We start from the raw sequence: 19,294 nt of genomic DNA on the forward strand, positions 1-19,294 counted from the left end.
ATGGGGTAGAAATTCCGACACACCCATTTTTCGGCACATGGGGGGCGCAGGGTGCATTCCCTGTGCCTGAATGGTGAGGCCCGATGTACCCCCGATTTTGGGCCTTGGGCCTCATTTCAATGGAGCCAGCATGGCGCGAACAGTCACCCGACGAAGACTAAACCAAGATCAGGCTGCTGTTAGCGTGCAGCAGCTCTCAGGTAAGTGAGGGCCGGGGGTCGGGAGATCAGATGCCAGGGGTTGGGAAAGCGGAAGCGGGTGGAGGGAGCGGCGACAGCCCACATTCTTTAAATATGGGGTCAAGAGGAGCACACCTGCTCCTCCCGGCTCCACATTCAGGTAAGTAAATTCCAAAAACTTACCTTATTGGTAGCAGGCGGTCCCAAGGTCTGGTTTTACTGAGTGGAGCTGTGCTGTACTGGCTGCCTCAGGGCAAACCAATCTTGCAGTGGGAGCCTCAAACAGGCGCTAAGACCCTTATTTGTATATAGAAAGGACCTAACGCCTGTTTCAGCCGTGTGCCCTGGATGCCTATTTTTTTTCCTTCACCAATATGGCGGACGATGCACTTCCAGCCGGAAATGAGCATATGCTTCCTGCCTGCCAAATTAGGGGCTTAGTAGGCTGGTTAGCAGCCCAAAAACGGGCACTCCGTGGCCAAATTTATAGGCCTACATGTATTAACAACGCTCTGCGTTAAAATGAACTAATCTCTCTCTTTGTTTTGATAATTATCCCATAAATTTATACCCTCTAGTCACTGGTTCGCTGACCAGTGAAAATAGTTTTTTCTGATTTACTTTATAAAAACTCCTCATAATTTTGAGCACCTCTATCAGAGTTCCTCTTAACATTCTCTATTTTAATGAAAAAAGACCCAGTTTCTCTTTTCTCTCTCCGTAACTAAGCCTCTCATTGCTGGTATCATCTTACTAAAATGTCTTCTGCACATTCTCCATGGCGTTGAGATACTTTCTAATGTAAGGCACCCAAAACTCGACACAATTGGGATGAAAACAATTAAAAAACTTACTTAATATAAAAGTTTAGATCTTTACCTAAAAAATGCAGCTATTCCACGTTCATTAAATGAACCTTTCATAAGTACATATTTTGTTCTTCTTGCATTAATAGCTACTACGGTAGGATACACAAGGCCTCCAATACCCAAAGCAGTTTCTAGCCTCGGCTGAGCCCCAGATTCTGTCCACAGCCAGCTAAAATGAGAACAAAACTGTTATGTTCCACTACAGTCATGCAACAACATGAAAACCTTTTTTTCAATTACAGTATTATCATCGTACATAGTAAATATCTATGTGAACATAGGTATGCTTTAACTTAAAATTTAATTGAAGGTTGAAAAGATTTTAGAAACTAAAAGACTGGTCTCAAATCAGATCAAGCTGCTGGTCCAGATGGCATTCACTCAAGGGTGCTCAAAGAACTGGGAATTGTACTAAGTGAGCCCCTTGCTTATATATTTAATAGCTCCCTGACGTCCAGGATTGTTCTTCTGTATCGGAAGGAGGCTCATGTTGTACCGATATTCAAAAAATTATAGTGAAATTATATGCCCATTAGCTTGATGTCAGTTAGAGGAAAGTTGTTAGAAGGGTTCATGGAAATACTCTGTATGCCACCTTGACAAAAATAGGGTTATTAAAGACTCACAATATTGTTTCTGGAAAACAAGATCATGTCTTACCAACTTGGATGAATTACTAGGTTGATGGATAAAAATAGTGCATTTGGATTATCAAAAAGCTTTTAACAAGGTCCCATAAAATTGATAAATAGCCTGTGGGATTAGAGGCCAGATCCTGGGTTGGATAGGGAATTGGCTGCATTCTCGTAGACAGAGGTTGTCATTAACGGTACTGGTTCAACGAGGAGACCGGTTACTAGTGGAGTCCCGCAGGGATCGGTGTTAGGAATGTTACTCTTCAAAATCTAATTTAATGATCTGGATGAAGGCACTGGGGATACTGTCTGCACCAGTGTCAGAACCCTTGAGGAGAAAAAAAGATTACAATTAGATCTAGATGCGATGGGGGTATGGGCCCAGATCTGGCAGATGACATTTAATGGAGATAAATGTGGTGCAATGCACGTGGGTTGGGCTAATGCCAATCACGTGTATACCGTGCTGGGTTCTGAATTAAAGTCTTTTCAGCAAGGAAAGGGACCAGAGTGTTATAGTGCACAAGTCTCTAAAGGTTCACCAGTAGCGAGGTGCGACAGCTAAAGCAAATAGAGTATTTGGATGTATAGCTAGGACAATCCAATATAAAACAAAATGCACCATTGTCCTTATTCAAAACCTTGATTATGCCTCATCTAGAATACTGTGTCCAGTTCTGGTCTCCTCAAATGGAGGGTGATATAGAAGCGCAAGAAAAGATTCAGTGGAGGGCCACTAAATTAATATCTAATTTAAAAACTCTTAGTATCACAATAGGCTCAGAGGGCTGGATCTTTTTATTCTAGAAAAGCGAAGAATTCAAGGTGATTTGATTGAACATCTAAATGATGAAAGGACTAGACTATGTCCATGTGGATAGGTTATTTAAATTAGATAGGGTTAGGGAGAGTGAGGGGACTTGCCTATAAGTTACGCAAGTGTAGAAATAGGCTAAATATCAGAAGGTTTTACTTTTTGCAGAGGACCATAGATCTGTGGAATAAGTTGCCAGCTCGTGCATTGAGTGCGGATTCAATACAAACTTTCAAAAGAGAGCTGGACGAGTTCTTGGAGGAGATCGATATTGTTGCATACAAAAGGTAGGTGGGAAGTTGGGTGATGTACTTTGCGGTCACTGTTATTTCCTGGAACTCATTTTTTGATCACCTTTGGGGGGTGGGAGTGGAATTTCCCAGAATACTTTTTTCTCTGAATTGGCTTAGGGTTTAAAAATAATTTTTTTTGCATCTCCCAGGAGGTTACATGACTGCTGGTGAATGGGGAGCATTGAGGGTTATGATGCTTAGTTGAAACATGGCTAAATGGGAGAGACTTGATAGACCAGCTGGTCTTTTTCTGTGTGTCTTTCGCATTGGTTCATATTAATACAGTTTATGCTGATTTGTTTATGCCGATCAGATCACTACTGAAAAAGTACAGCCAGATTCAGTTCGATAGGCAAATATTTTAACTATCTTCAAATAACCGACAGAGTATGAAATTAATGACTTTTTTTTCTCTCCTCTCCTGAAAATGCTGACTTCGCTGAAGTACAGATCATTGGGCTCGATTTTCGCATCGCCGAGCGGGTGCGTTCGTGGCGGGGGGGGCTGCGAAAATCGGGGATTCCCGGGGCGGGTCTGGAGCCCGGCTCCCTTCCCCAGAGAGCGGTGGAGGCAGGGTCATTGAATATTTTTAAGGCTGAGTTAGATATATTTCTGATTAACAAGGGAGTCAAAGGTTGCAGTAGGTAGACGGGAAAGTAGGGTTGAGGTCACAATCAGATCAGCCATGATCTTATCAAATGGCAGAGCAGGCTCGAGGGGCTGAATGGCCTACTCCTGCTCTTAATTCGTATGTTCGTATGTAAGTGGCAGGCACCATATTTTTCTTTGCCGCTGCAGCTAGCTTGTTGCTTATTGAAGTGGCAGTTCAAAATAATGTCAGAGTATAAATTGCTGTAAATAAAAGAAAGAATTTGCATTTATATAGCACTTTTCACCATCTCGGGACATCCCAAAGCACTTTATAGCCAAGTACAACAATGACTATACTTCAAAATGTAGGCAACCGTAGCAGCCAAATTGTGCATAGCAAAGTCTTACAAGCAACAATGAGATAAATTACCAGATAATCTGTATTAATTATATTGATTGAGATATTGATATTGGCCAGGACACTGGGAGAACTCCCTTGCTCTTCTTCAAATAGTGCCTTAGATTCTTTAATGTCTACCTGAGAGACTGGACTGGTCCTCGGTTTAGCATCTCATCCGAAAAATAGCATCACTGACAGTGCAGCACTCTCTCAGTACTACACTGAAGTATCAGCCTAGATAATGGGCTGGAGTTTGAACCCACAACTTCTGACTCAGAGGTGGGAGTGCTACCACTGAGCCAAGGCTGAGTTCTTTATAAACTGCTTATAAATAGTTGGTACCACCATTGGTTATGGAGTTATTTATAGACATTCCATTAATTTTCCAGATTAGTCTGACATATTTAGCAATACAAAATTAATTAGCAAATGATTTATGACTTGCATGATGATTTAGAACAGCATTTAGAGAGCCCTGCTCCTTATTTGGGCATTGTAATGCAATAAAATGGAGCAAAAAATGCAAGCTATTCAAAACCATTCAAAGAGTTATTTACTAAAAGATGGATGGGATCATCTTGGTAATGAGTCCTTTCAACTTGAATAAAAATTTGTATTAATTTTGTTCTCACTGTAGACTCATACTGCTCCTCAGCTAAAAAAACTCCTGGTGGAAATTACTCACCCCCATTTTCTCTTCTTGTACTTGTCTGCCATTTTCACCAGTACGCCCAGATAATCACTTCTGTCACTAGTCCCTGGCAACAGGAAAGTTTCATTAAAAAATCAAATGCAAACTTAATTAAAAATTGATATAGGAAATATATAACAATAAAATTTCATATCATCTCACTGGATAATATACCTGTGTCAAAAGTGCGAGGCAGTATAGCAATAATACATAATAGCTGACTATCACAGGTTGTCTTTAAGACTTCTTCACTCACCATTTGCTAAACAAATTAAAAGAAAATAGAAAACAATGTTAGTTTATTATGTTAATAGGGTTTTGATTTCCTCAATACTGATGTCTCATCTGTAGTAATAAAAAGAATATATAAGTTACTTTGTATTTCACAGCTTCATTATCCCTTTGCCAATTTCAGATCATTTTCAGAAATTCAATATCAATCTTTTCCAAAGAGCATTTAAAAAGGAGTTTAGAAGGAAATAATTCTAACATTTTAAAGATAGAGGTCAGAGAATAGAAACACGGATTCTACCGTTATCCTGCTCGAGTCATATTGGAATTTCAAGGCCAGTAATTTTTGGATGCCTAACCTTCAAAAGGGTATTAATGTGATGAGAGGGTTTAGAAAATAACTTCAGGGATGACTCGGGACTTAAGGTTCTAGGTTATGAAGAGAGAACTGAAATTCCTTTCATTACAGAAAATAAATTGAGAGAATACTGAGACGGATAGATAATGCATATGCAAGCTGGTTTAATCTGGATTGTAGTCATAAAACTAGAAGACACAAGCAAACTTGACATTATATATATATATAAATTCTCCACAAAGCAATGGATATGTGGAATACTCTCCCAACTAGAATCACGGGGCTGATTTTAGTCTCCATTATAGTCTGGAAACAGGTGCAGACGGGAAGTAATGGAGAGTGAAATTGGGCAAACAATCTGCACCCATATAGCTGTTATTCTATTTTCTGGTGGGGTTTGGAGTAGCTTGTGGAAGCTTCATAGATATAATAGCCTAGATTTTCCATGACCTATCAGCATAATTTAAGGATATAATTGGCAGCAAAATGGGACAGAATCTGTTTATGTCAGTTTTCCAACCAAAAATCGATCTCCCCAAATTCTTTCTTGCGTTTTGGCCTTTATTGCAATCCTCCCACCAAGTCCCAAGTGACCTTATTTAAATATATTATAATGAAGGCCAGTGGTGCTGCAGCTCCGAGCTTCTTGCTTTTACACTCGGGCTAAGTTACCCTGAGAATTATAAGGCACAGCAATTGCCAGGATCAGCTGAAGAATGTAGACAGTTTCAATAGTGATTTCCGCAGCTGGAAACAACTTTTTGCCACAATTGTTTTTGGAATTCTGTTACAAAGACATGGAATTGCTTCTCACTGCTTCAGTGTTAGGCCAACAGAGATTTTCAAACCCCACCCACAGTGAGGGCTTCTTGGGAGCAGGTATGACATTCTCTATGGGCATACTCTTATATGCCATTATCATGGAGAAGGAGCAGCACAGAATGGAGCAAAGGTCAGGCAGCATTTGAGGAGGATGGATCCCACCAGATATTACCTCTACATGGGCGACATATGAGGACCTTAATGAAGAAATGTGTATAAAAAGAATGTGCTTCACCAAGGAGGCTTAAGGCAGCTCTGCCACCTGCTGCATGAGTACCTGCAGCCACAGTCATCTGCCCACACTGATCTCTCTGTGGCTATGAGTTTATGGCACAAACTCATCTCACGCAGCCACCGGGGACCTCTGTAACATCAACCCAGGTGCAGTACAGAAATGCATTTGTCAGATGACTGAGGCATTTTATAGGACAGCTGGGGAATTCATTATCTTTGGCATCGCAACAAGGCTGCAGTGAGAAAGTGCCATCCTGTTTATGGGGTTGCTGACTTTCCTAAGATCCAGGGCGCAATCGATGGTACCCATATTGCTTTGTGGATTCCTGCAGAAAACCCCTTCAATTACCTCAACAGGAAGGGCTTCAACTCCCTGAATGTACAGGTTGAGTATGACAAAAGATCCTATTCATAAATACAAGATATGCTAGAAGTTGTCATGATGAATTCATCCATTGAAATTCGGTGCTTCCTGAACTCTTAACAGAAGATGATCATTTCAATGGATGACTTGTGGGTGACAAAGCCGACACTCTATTCCCATGTATAATGACCTCACTAAGAGTGGCCTGTACAGCAGTAGTGGAGCGCTACAATGGTCTTAAAGGGACGCATTCGCTGCCTAGAGGTCAGGAAGGGCACTGCAGCGTGCTCCAGATCGTACTTGTTGCAGCCTAGTGTGTCCTGCACAACTTCACCATACAAAAAGATCTAGACTTGGACATTACTGGGGAGGTGGCCCTAGCTCCTTTGGAGGTAGCCATGATGTGGAGATGCCAGTGATGGACTGGGGTTGACAATTGTAAACAATTTTACAACACCAAGTTATAGTCCAACTATTTTATTTGAAAATCACAAGCTTTCGGAGGTTTCCTCCTTCCTCAGGTGAATGTGGAATGTGGAATGTGGAATTCACTTCCACATTCACCTGAGGAAGGAGGAAGCCTCCGAAAGCTTGTGATTTTCAAATAAAATAGTTGGACTATAACTTGGTGTTGTAAAATTGCTTACCTTTGGAGGATGACCTACACTCTGAAGTCTCTTCAGTGGCTGCTGCAAGGGGTCAGAGCACATCTCATCACTAAAGTCTTCTCTATATAACACAGTTACTTTTGACACCAATGCCTCGACTCCTTCTCTCCCACTTTCAAATAAAGGAACATTCCTTCAATCCAGTACCCATCCTAGAACACAACAACATGTCAGATCGCTTTGCCCCTACATAGCCATACCAGTAATTATCACCTGCTTGAATAAGTCAATGCCTGGGCCAGGAATTTCCTTGGAGCTGCTCCTGCTTCACCACTATAACTTTGCTAGATGTATGGCGGAAACCCTGAATTCCCTTGTGCAGATCAGCACTGAGGAAACTTCCTGTACGACTCAAACCTCCATGAATAACATAAGTGCACATCCTATTAAATTCCAAAGAGAACACACCCAAACCTACTCCTTCCTAACACTGTGCTTCCTCTGTGAGGCCACACATGCCTTTTTTTCACCTTATTCTAGTGCTTCTCCTAGGTGGAACCTGAGGGCCAATATCACTAGAGATGGTTGGCTGCTCATACTCTGCAAAAGGGTCACGGGACTCAGATGGCACGCTGAAGCTTGTTCCTAGCTGCGAACTGCTGCTGGCTGCTTCTCCTGGAGTTTGTACCTGGGCAGCCTGGTGTTGCTTCCTATGTTCCACAAGTGTGGTGTCCCAATGGGGATAGCCGGAGGCCTGGCATGTGCTTCTGTTCTCAGAGATGGCAATATCATGCAGGTTTATTCTGCAGTCCACTGGGCCCTGGATCTGTATCCCCATTGATCAGTGGGAAACCTTGTCTAATGTTAGCTGTAAGATCCTGAAAGCCAACAGAGTCAGCATCACGGCATCATGGTCTGGAAGCCAATTGGCAGGGTTCTGTCTATTCTCTCCTCTAGTGCTACCAGAGCTTCAGTCTGCTCCGTGGAGGTGGAAACACCGACTGGTTCCTGGTGCTTCCTAGGTAGCGGTCTGCTGCCGATTCCAGTGAAGCTGCTGCAATATCCATTGATGTCGGCAACAAAGTAAAAGCTTCCCTGATGTTGCCGCGAATGAGAGCTGTAGACTCAAGTCACACCTGTCAGCTGTTGCACATGTTCAGAGATTGACCTTATAGCTTGCTCATAGGTACAATGTTCATTGAGCAACCTTCTCTTCAGGTGACCACCCATGAGCTCTGGATCATGGGACTCCAAAGCCAATGGCAGCCTTCTCCTCAGCCTGTTAGGGGAGATGGGATGGCATATAGTAAGTTCCCAAGTTAGTGCCACCCCTTAACCAATGTGCATTGTGAAGGGTTAGCTGTAAAACTGTTATTTTAGAGGGAAGTGTGTGCAGGTGTCCAAGGGAGAAAAGGAAGAGTAGCTAGTATGTTATCTTGCCTGGCCTAGTCAGATCACTGAATTTGTTGCTGCAGTCCTAGGGGTGAGAGAATTGGCACTCAGTGCCAGTGCCACCTCCCTCCACATGGCATGAGTGACATTTTTGGCAGGTTTACTCCCACAGACATCTAGCAGTCTATCTCTCCTAAGCTCATTTTCCTTGAGGAAAGCTTGCAGTTCAGACTCGGTGAAATTGTGACATCTTCTCTGCCTGTGTGTCATGCCCTCATACAGTCAAGCTACCTCACGTTCAACTAACTGCGCCTAGCACTGTTTCTTACTTACTTGATGCAATCTTCAGCTAGAACTGTTTTTTAAAAGTTACACTCTAATATCCTTGCACACTTGCAGATTACTCCCGTTTTACACCAATGACTACGCCAATGGGTTATGCAAATTAGCTTACCCAGGAAATGTTCCTGTGTATACCTTTCCAGACCATCAGCAGACACAACTAATTTTTCAACAACAACAACATGCATTTATATAGCACCTTTTAATGTAGTAAAACATCTCAAGGCGCTTCATAGGAGCGTAATCAGACAAAAACTGACACCGAGCCAAAGAAGGAGACATTAGGACAGGTGACCAAATGCTTTGTCAAAGAGTTAAGCTTTAAGGAGCATCTTAAAAGAGGAGAGAGAGATGGAGAGATGACGTGATTTGGGGACAGAATTCCAGAGCTTAGGGCTTAGATGGCTGAATGGCATGGCAGTCAATGGTGGGGTGAAGGAAGTGGGGGATGCACAAGAGGCCAGAGTTGGAGGAGGTTACAGAGATAGGGAGGGGCAAGGGCATGAAGGGATTTGAACAGGAGGATGAGAATTTTAAAATTGAGGTGTTGGTGGACCAGGAGCCAGTGTAGGTCAGCGAGCAAAGGGGTGATGGATGAATGGGACTTGGTACGAATTAGGATACGGGCAACAGAGTTTGGATGAGCTCAAGTTTATGGAGGGCGAAAGGTGGGAGGTCGGCCAGGCAAGCATTAGAATGGTCAAGTCTGGAGGTAACAAAAGCATGAATGAAAGTTTCAGCAGCAGAAGGGCTGAGGCAGGGGTGGAGACAGGCAATATCATGGAGGTGGAAGTAGGTGGCCTTTGTGATGGAGAGAATATTGTGTCAGAAATTCAGTTCTGGGTCAACTAGGACGCCAAGGTTGAGAACAGTCTGGTTCAGGCTGAGACAGTGGGCAGGGAGGGGGATGGAATTGGTAGCTAGAGAACAGAGTTTGTGGAGGGGGCCAAAGACAATGGCTTCGGTCTTCCAAATGTTTTATTGGAGGAAATTTTGGCTTGTCCAGGACTGGATGTTGGACAAGCAGACTGACCACACAGAGGCAGTGCACTGGCATAAAATTGATGCAACCCACCATGTGGAATTTCTAGGTCAATAAAATTAGCAGGAAATGACACTGTTTAGACATAAACCTAAATCTGCAATATTACTGATGGAATTACAACAACAACAACTTGCATTTAAAAAGCGCCTTTAACGTAGTAAAACGTCCCAAGGCGCTTCACAGGAGCGCTATCAAACAAAATTTCACACCGAGCCACATAAGGAGGTATTAGGACAGAACTTGGTCAAAGAGGTAGTTTTTAAGGAGCATCTTAAAGAAGGAGAGAGAGGTAGTGAGGTGGAGAGATTTAGGGAAGGAATTCCAGAGCTTAGGGCCTAGGCATCTGAAGGCACGGCCGCCAATGGTGGAGTCTTTAAAATCAGGGATGCGCAAGAGCCAAGAACTGGAGGAGCACAGAGATCTCGGAGGGTAGTAGGGCTGGAGGAGGTTACAGAAATGGGGGGGGGGGGGGGGGGGGGTGAGGCCATGGAGGGATTTGAAAACAAGGATGAGGCTTTTAAAATTGAGGTGTTCCCGGACCAGGAGCCAATGTAGGTCAGCGAGCACAGGGGTGACAGGAGAACAGGACTTGGTGCGAGTTAGGATATGGACAGCAGAGTTTTGGATGAGCTGAAGTTTATGGAGGGCGGAAAATAGGAGGCCAGCCAGGAGATCATTGGAATAGTTCAGTCTGAAGGCAACAAAGGCATGGATGAGGGTTTCAGTAGTAGATGAGCTGAGGCAGGCGCGGAGTCGGACAACGTTACGGAGGTGGAAGTAGGCGGTCTTGGTGATGGAGCGAATATGTGGTCGGAAGCTCATCTCTGGGTCAAATAGGACGCCAAGGTTGCGAACGGTCTGGTTCAGCTTCAGACAGTGGCCAGGGAGAGGGATGGAGTCGGTAGCTGGGGAACGGAATTTGCAGCAGAGACCAAAGACAATGGCTTTGGTCTTCCCAATATTTAGTTGGAGGAAATTTTTGCTCATCCAGTACTGGTTGTCAGACAAGCAATGTGACAAATGAGAGACAGTGGAGGGGTTGAGGGAGGTGGTTGTGCGGTAGAGCTGGGTGTCGTCAGCGTACATGTGGAATCTGACGTTGTGTTTTCGGATGACGTCTCCGAGGGGCAGCATGTAAATGAGAAAAAGGAGGAGGCCGAAGATACATCCTTGGGGGACTCCAGAGCTAACGGTGCAGGAGTGGGAGGAGAAACCACTGCAGATGATTCGCTGGCTACAACTGGATAGATAAGAACGGAACCAGGCGAGCGCAGTCCCACCCAGCTGAACAACGGAGAGGCGTTGGAGGAGGATGGTGTGGTCAGCCATGTCAAAGGCTGCAGACAGGTCGAGAAGGATGAGGAGGGATAGTTTACTATGGTCACGGTCACATAGGATGTCATTTGTGACTTTGATAAAGGCCGTTTCAGTACTGTGGTGGGGCGGAAACCTGATTGGAGGGATTCAAAAATGGAGTTGCTGGAAAGATGGGCACAGATTTGGGAGGCGACAACACATTCAAGGACTTTGGAGAAGAAAGGGAAGAGGGGGCAGTAGCTTGCAAGGACAGAGGGGTCAAGGGTGGGTTTTTTGAGGCGGGAGGGTGATGACGGCAGATTTGAAGGGAAAAACATCAGTTCCTTTTGATATCCTGATAACTTGGGCACTCACAGATCAAAGGCTGCTGTTTCAGTTCTAAAACATTTAAAAAGCCATGCAGCTATCAATTGTTTGGAACGTTGTTTTTCTTGCTGTTCTGAATAAATCTTAATAACTGTTCTGCATTCTATATATAAATGGGATTTACAGGAGAGATTTCATGACCCCATCTTTGATTGCTAGCCCTATGGAGTATTGGTGCACCTTTGGAAATCTCTCTTAATTTGGCCTACTTCGAGGAAGAAGTCCTGAAAGCAGTAAATAACTCATGAAAAATCCTAGTACAGTAGTGAACAAAAGGTGTGATTAACAACGAATAACTAATAATTTCAACAAGCACAGAGAATACTAAAACAGACATCTTTCAGCCCTGTAAACATTTCTTTTACATATACTCCTTGGGATGAATGAAAACACATGAACAAAATAATTCAGATCACATTTTTTTAAAAACTGAACCATACAGTACAGGACCATTTTTATGACCTTGCAGGCCTAACATTATTGGAAGCCTGGTGTAGTCCATTTTCTGTGTCTGATCATATGTGGTACATTAAGCCGACCCGAAACAACAGCTTGCTGTGTTATACGCAATATAAAGATTTGGAACCATAATCTAAAGGTGCCTTCTTATGGGGTAATATTTTATATATTATTTTGAATTCAGTGTTTCTAATTCAAAGCATGATTGGTGTTGCCACATCAGCAACAGTCACTGTTCTCCTTAGTCAACAATATTCACATATAAATTGCTCTGACTTGAGATCTTGATTTTTTGACTGAAATACAGTCTGGGAAAGAAGCTAGCATTTTAATTATTTTGCTAAATTACGTTAACAAATTCTTGATACAATCATATTTTACCCTGCCAAATTTTTTGATGCATTAAACACACAGAATTGATAAAGCCATTCAAATGCTCCTGCAGCTGATCTTTCAATGCAAATATATAAATACCCATACCTGTAAAAAAAAAACCTGTACCAAGAAAAGTTGTCTGTTGAAGCTACAAGTGACCTTCCTGAAATGGAAAAACTAGTCAAAAGTCTCTGATGGGTATATTGGACAATGGATTATAATAGACAGAATCCCAATGTACTAATGAGTCCATTATAAGTGGCTTCTGCTCTACAGTTTAAATTTTCCATTTATGTGACAACAGTGACAACCTTCTCCACTGCCAGTGTGTACTTGAAAAATTTACCCCTTTATTTTGTCATTCAAAAAAATAATTTGATTTATTTTGGGCAGAGATATCATGATTCTTTCCAAGCCCCGTTTCTTACCTCAAACGGCTTATATGGTGGCAGCTTAGCATAAAGGTCAAGTCCTGTAGCAATAATGCTGGATGCAGATTTCTCATCATTATAGTCAACAGCTTCTTTGTTTTTTTGAAATATCTTAATCACTGGAACTTGTTGAATCTAGGAAGCAATACCATTTTATGTTAGCTTAAAATGAATTACATAAGTATACTTATGATCTGATATTTCCTTCATCACCAAAACAAAAGCACTTAAAAGAGGGGAGAATAAACATTTTGAAAATGTAGGCAAGACAAAGACTAAATCTCTGATATCCTATTGTTCATCGAGTTAATGAATCTAAAAAATGTACATTATTGTGGCAAAATTCCTAGAATTTGGAATTGCAGCGCATGTTTTGAGTTAAGTCGAGTTGGAAGAGGCCAAATGATTGAAAGGGCAGTTGAGTGAGTAATGGGACTTTGGCCTAAACTGGAATGAGTGGGTAAATGCTAAATTAAAAAATTTTGACAAGTTAGTTATCAGCTAGAATTTATTTTTATGATTTTTCATTAATTGGCTATTTTAAATGTGATATATGTGTTTGAATTGACTGTTTGTGCTGAGTGTGTTGCTTTGAGAGGATTTAAATAGATTGACAAGAGGTAATCAAGTTGTGAGGGGCCAGGGAATGAGAAGGCAGTTGAATGAATACAGCTGTAAGAAGTCTGTCCAGATGGTTGCTAAGCTTGAGCAAGAGTTGTAGACACTGCACTATACAGGAGAAGGAAGGTTCCCAGAGCACACGATGCAAGAAGTGACTTGAGAGGCAGAGGAAGGGAAGTGGATCAAACAGAAGCAGTGCAGTAAACTCTCGGAGGTCTGAAACTGTCTGTATAGCTATGATACAAAGATGGCAACACAGAGGAGGGAAATCGTGAAAAACGCCATGGCACCGTGAAGCAAATGGTTACTCAAGGGGGAGATTTAAGTACAGGAATGTTGTGATAGTGGAAGATTCAATATTGAGAGGAATAGGCAGTCATTTCTATAACCTGTAAACATAAGTTCTGAATAGTGTGATGCCTCCCAGGTGCCGGGGTAATGGATATAATGCCACTGGTGCAGAAGATCTTGAAAAAGGAGGGGGTCAGCCAGAAGTCATGTCAAAACCAATGATTTAGGGAATAATAGGATTTACTTACTACAAAGAGAGTTGCAGAAGTTGGGAGGTAGATTCAGATGCAGAACTTCAAAGGTAATAATTCAGGATTACAACCAGGACCACAAGCTAGCCAGATTAGAGAGGTAACTATATGGCTGGAGGTGAGGTGTAGAAGGAAAAGATTCTGTTTCTTGGGCATTGGAGCCGGAGTGAGTTGTACCAACAGGATGGCTGACGTGTCAATAGAACTGGAATCAATAACCGTGCAGGGAGGTTAACTAAAGACTTGGAGGAGGGTTTAAACTAATATGGCAGGGATAGGAGAAAAAAGCAAGAGAGGAGACTAGGCAGCTTGGAAGTAAAAGCAAGCTTTAGATGGATAGGTGATAAGGATGTAGAAAGGTTACGAGGTTAAATAGGACAAAATATTGATAAATGAAATTGGGATGCGAGAAGGCAAAAAAAGGAAAAAATAACCAAGGGAATCCAAACTAAAATCTTTGTATATTAATGCACAAAGTATAAGAAGCAAAATTGGGGAATTAGAGCCATTGAATAAAATAGAAAATCATGACATAATAGGAATAACTGAAATGTAGCTGCAGCTGGGTCACGATTGGCAATTAAATATACCTGGTATAAAACTTTCAGGAGGGATATGGAGGGAAGAAAGGGAGAAGGTGTAATGTTGAAACAATGTATTATTGGATAGTAAGAATTTAAATAGGGAAGTAGTCCAAGCAGAATCCCATTGAGCTAGGGAATAGCAAGAGATTGGTCACACTACTGGGAGTATTTTACAGATCACCGAACAGTGGAAAGGATATTTGCACAGAAGTTAGAGAAGTATGCACAGCTCTGGTCTCCATATTATGAAAAGGATATAGAGGCACTGGTGAAGGGGCAAAAAAGATTTACAAGGATGATACCAGAGCTGAGAGGTTATATTTATTAGAAAAGGCTGAACAGGCTGGGGCTCTTTTCTCAGGAAAAGAAAAGGCTAAGAGGTGACCTAATAGAGGTCTTTAAAATTATGAAGTGGTTTGATAGGGTAGACAAAGAGAAGATGTTTCCACTTGTCAAAACTAAGGCCTGTAAATATAAAATAGTCACTAATAAATCCAATAGGGAATTCAGGAGAAACTTCTCTACCCAAAGAGCAGTAAGAATGTGGAACTCACTACCACAAGGAGTAGTTGAGGTGAATACCATAGATGCATTTAAGGGGAAGCTAGATAAGCACATGGGGGAGAAAGTAATAGAAGGGCATGCTGAAAGGGTTAGATGAAGAGGGATGGGAGGAGGCTCGTGTGGAGCATAAACACCGGCATAGACCAGTTGGGCCGAATGTCCAGTTTCTGTGCTGTAAATTTAACATAATTATATGTATATATGTATATATATAGCTCAATATAAATGCAATTGTAGGAAATTTTAAATGATCCAAAAGTAGACTGGGATTGGGAAAATACTTGTGGTGAAGGAGGGCAGGTGTATTCAGGAGCTTTCTCAGTCAATATGTTGGTACTCCAACAAGGAAGGATGTAAAAGTGCCATGGGATCGATCTCCTGTTCTACTCCTACGTGATTCCCCTATACGAGAAGTTCTGGCTCATCCTTGACTTGATTTAGAACAGGTAGTTGGAGAGCACAGCAACAGTCATGCAATCAAGGATGGCAGTGGACGTTTCAGGGTTTTTTTGATCATTTTTCCACAAAAAGCGGGACAGGAGAGAAGGAGAGGAGGGGAGAAGAGGAAGAGGAGGAGAGAGAGAGACAGACAAACTCAGAACGTCAGAAATGTTGGAGGAACAGTTAGAAGACATCACCCCTGAAATTCCACAAGGATTCTCCTGGTGCCCTACTGTAACTTCGGCAGAAACCGCAGGGAAACAATATAAATGGCCGTTTTCACCATTTCTCTGGAGATTCAGCTGATCTCCTCCAGAGTTACAGTGGGAGCCTGCTGGAACCATAGGAACATAGGAATATAGGAACAGGAGGAGGTCATTCAGCCCATCGTGCCTGCTCTGCCATTTGATAAGATCATGGCTGATCTGTGATCTAACTCCATATACCTGCCTTTGGCCCATATCCCTTAATACCTTTGGTTGCCAAAAAGCTATCTATCTCACATTTAAATTTAGCAATTGAGCTAGTATCAATTGCCGTTTGCGGAAGAGAGTTCTAAACTTCTACCACCCTTTGTGTGTAGAAATGTTTTCTAATCTCGCTCCTGAAAGGTCTGGCTGTAATTTTTAGACTGTGCCCCCTACTCCTAGAATCCCCAACCAGCGGAAAAAGTTTCTCTCTATCCACCCTATCTGTTCCCCTTAATATCTTATAAACTTCGATCAGATCACCCCTTAACCTTCAAAACTCTAGAGAATACAACCCCAATTTGTGTAATCTCTCCTCGTAACTTAACCCTTGAAGTCCGAGTATCATTCTAGTAAACCTACGCTGCACTCCCTCCAAAGCCAGTATGTCCTTCTGAAGGTGCGGTGCCCAGAACTGCTCACAGTACTCCAGGTGCGGTCTAACCAGGGTTTTGTGTAGCTGCAGCATAACTTCTGCCCCCTTGTACTCTAGTCCTCTAGATATAAAGGCCAGCATTCCATTAGCCTTATTGATTATTTTCTGCACCTGTTCATGACACTTCAATGATCCATGTACCTGAACCCCTAAATCCCTTTGGACATCCACTGTTTTTAACTTTTTACCATTTAGAAAGTACCCTATTCTATCCTTTTTTGATCCAAAGTGGATCACTTCACATTTGTCTACATTGAATTCCATTTGCCACAGTTTTGACCATTCACCTAATCTATCAATATCCCTTTGTAATTTTATGTTTTCATCTACACTGCTTACAATGCCTCCAATCTTTGTGTCATCAGCAAACTTAGATATGAGACTTTCTATGCCTTCATCTAAGTCGTTAATAAATATTGTGAATAATTGAGGCCCCAAGACAGATCCCTGCGGGACTCCACTAGTCACATCCTGTCAATGTGAGTACCTACCCATTATCCCTACTCTCTGTCGCCTTTCATTCAGCCAACTTCCTAACCAAGTCCGTACTTTTACCTCGATTCCATGGGCTTCCAGCTTAGCTAACAGTCTCTTTATCAAATGCCTTCTGGAAGTCCATATAAATAACACCTATTGACATTCCCTTGTCCACTACTTTAGTCACCTCTTCAAAAAATTCAATCAGGTTTGTCAGGCACGACCTACTTTTCACAAATCCATGCTGGCTCTCTCTGATTAACTGAAAATTCTCGAGGTGTTCAGTCATCCTAACCTTAATTATAGACTCCAGCATTTTCCCCACAACAGATGTTAGGCTAACTGGTCTATAATTCCCTGGTTTCCCTCTCTCTCCTTTCTTAAAAAGCGAAGTGATATGTGCAATTTTCCAATCTAGAGGGACAGTTCCTGAATCTAGAGAACTTTGAAAGATTATAGTTAGGGCATCTGCAATGTGCTCACCTACTTCCTTTAAAACCCTGGGATGGAATCCATCTGGTCCTGGGGATTTATCACTCTTTAGTGCTATTATTTTCTTCATTACTGTTGTTTTACTTATGTTAATTTTATTGAGTCCCTGTCCCTGATTCAATATTAGTTTTCTTGGGAATTTCAGGGCCATCTTGTTTGCTCCCTGCAGAATTTCAGGGCCATCTAGTTTAAGTTGAGTAACATGACCCAAGTGTTATGGGGAAATGTGCTATGTTCTTTATTTTGTATCATTATGCAAAGACAAGTTGTACTGATGGAACTAAGTGAATCTGATCATAACTATTGCTCTGTATATTCACGTACTGTGAACTAAAACTGCTTAATGATTTTCATCAAACGTTGCCTCAACAAGTGTTTGTTTGCCCTGTCTTCAGAAAGATTGAAGTACACATGAAAGACATGAAAATCTGGTTCTGGTCACAAGGGTCTATTATTGTTACACCACCATGTTACACCATCATACAAGCAGATACAGGACAGTGTGAGTTAATTCCCATTAAAATGAAATGCTCAGACACTGGAGGAGAAGCCGTGCAGCTATGCTGGGGTAAGGCAACATCATCCGAAAACATAACGTCAGATTCCACATGTATGCTGACGACACCCAGCTCTACCTCACCACCACCTCCCTTGACCCCTCCACTGCCTCTGATTTGTCATGCTACTTGTCCAACAAACAGAAATTCCCTCCAACTAAATATTGGGCAGACCGAAGCCATTGTCTTCAGTCCCCGCCACAAGCTCCGTTCCCACTCCATCCCTCTCCCTCGTCACTTTCTGAGGCTGAACCAGACTGTTCACAACCTTGGCGTCCTATTTGATCCTGAGATGAGCTTCCCACCCCATAATTCGCTCCATCACCAAGACCGCCTACTTCCACCTCCATAACATCGCCCAGCTCTGCCCCTGCCTCAGCTCATCTGCTGCTGAAACCTTCAACCGTGCCTTTGTTACCTCTAGACTTGACTATTCCAATGCTCTCCTGGCCGGCCTCCTATCTTCCACTCTCCATAAACTTGAGCTCATCCAAAACTCTGCTGCCCGTGTCCTAACTCGCACCAAATCCCGTTCATCCATCACCCCTGTGCTCGCTGACCTACATTGGCTCCCGATCCGGCAACACCTCGATTTTAAAGTTCTCATCCTTGTTTCCAAATCCCTTCATGGCCTCACCCCTCCCTATCTCCACAACCTCCTCCAGCCCTACAATCCTTCGAGATCTCTGCGCTCTTCCAATTCTGGCCTCTTGCGCATCCCTGATTTTAATCGCTCTACCATTGGTGGCCGTGCCTTCAGCTGCGTAGGCCCTAAACTCCGGAATTTCCTCCCTAAACCTCTCCGCCTCTCTACCTCTCTCTCCTCCTTTAAGGCATTCCTTAAAACCTACCTCTTTAGCCAAGCTTTGGGTCAACTGTTCTAATATTTCCTTATGTAGCTCAAAGTCAAATTTTGTTTGATAACATTCCTGTGAAGCACCTTGGGACATTTTACTACGTTAAAGGTGCTACATAAATGCAAGTTGTTGTTGTTGGAAGAGTGGAACTATCTGAGGGCAATGACTTAAGAGAGGTAATGGAGGAAATTGGTGCAATGACCCCCATCGAATGCCATGGAAAGGTCAAGGAGGAATAATGCACAATGATCACAATCATATAGAATGTCATTGATGACTTCAACTCAGGCAATCTCAGTGCTGTGGGAGGAGGGAAGCCAGAGTGAAGGTATTTGAATAGGGAGTGATAGCCAGAGAGCAGGTTTGTGATAATGTGGTTCAGAAACTTAAGGACCAAAAGGAACATGGAGCTGGGGCAATAAATGGAGGGGTCAATAATA

At 42.5% G+C, this 19,294-nt stretch overlaps 1 protein-coding gene across 1 annotated transcript in view; it reads right to left on the bottom strand.

Annotated features, from left to right (window-relative positions):
* The window catches only part of LOC137322146 (protein disulfide-isomerase A6-like), a gene marked incomplete at its 5' end in the record, with an annotated part of 62,082 nt that overhangs the window by 30,068 nt on the left and 12,720 nt on the right, over window positions 1-19,294 (bottom strand). The window contains 7 exons of the mRNA XM_067985261.1: window positions 1,059-1,217; window positions 4,467-4,539; window positions 4,647-4,734; window positions 7,649-7,856; window positions 8,092-8,206; window positions 10,636-10,861; window positions 12,814-12,951. Of these exons, the coding sequence (XP_067841362.1) occupies window positions 1,059-1,217; window positions 4,467-4,539; window positions 4,647-4,734; window positions 7,649-7,856; window positions 8,092-8,206; window positions 10,636-10,861; window positions 12,814-12,951 (1,007 nt within the window). The remainder of the gene's footprint in view (window positions 1-1,058; window positions 1,218-4,466; window positions 4,540-4,646; window positions 4,735-7,648; window positions 7,857-8,091; window positions 8,207-10,635; window positions 10,862-12,813; window positions 12,952-19,294) is intronic.

The sequence above is a fragment of the Heptranchias perlo genome, chromosome 5 (genome assembly GCF_035084215.1).
Source record: "Heptranchias perlo isolate sHepPer1 chromosome 5, sHepPer1.hap1, whole genome shotgun sequence".
Lineage (NCBI taxonomy): Eukaryota > Metazoa > Chordata > Chondrichthyes > Hexanchiformes > Hexanchidae > Heptranchias > Heptranchias perlo.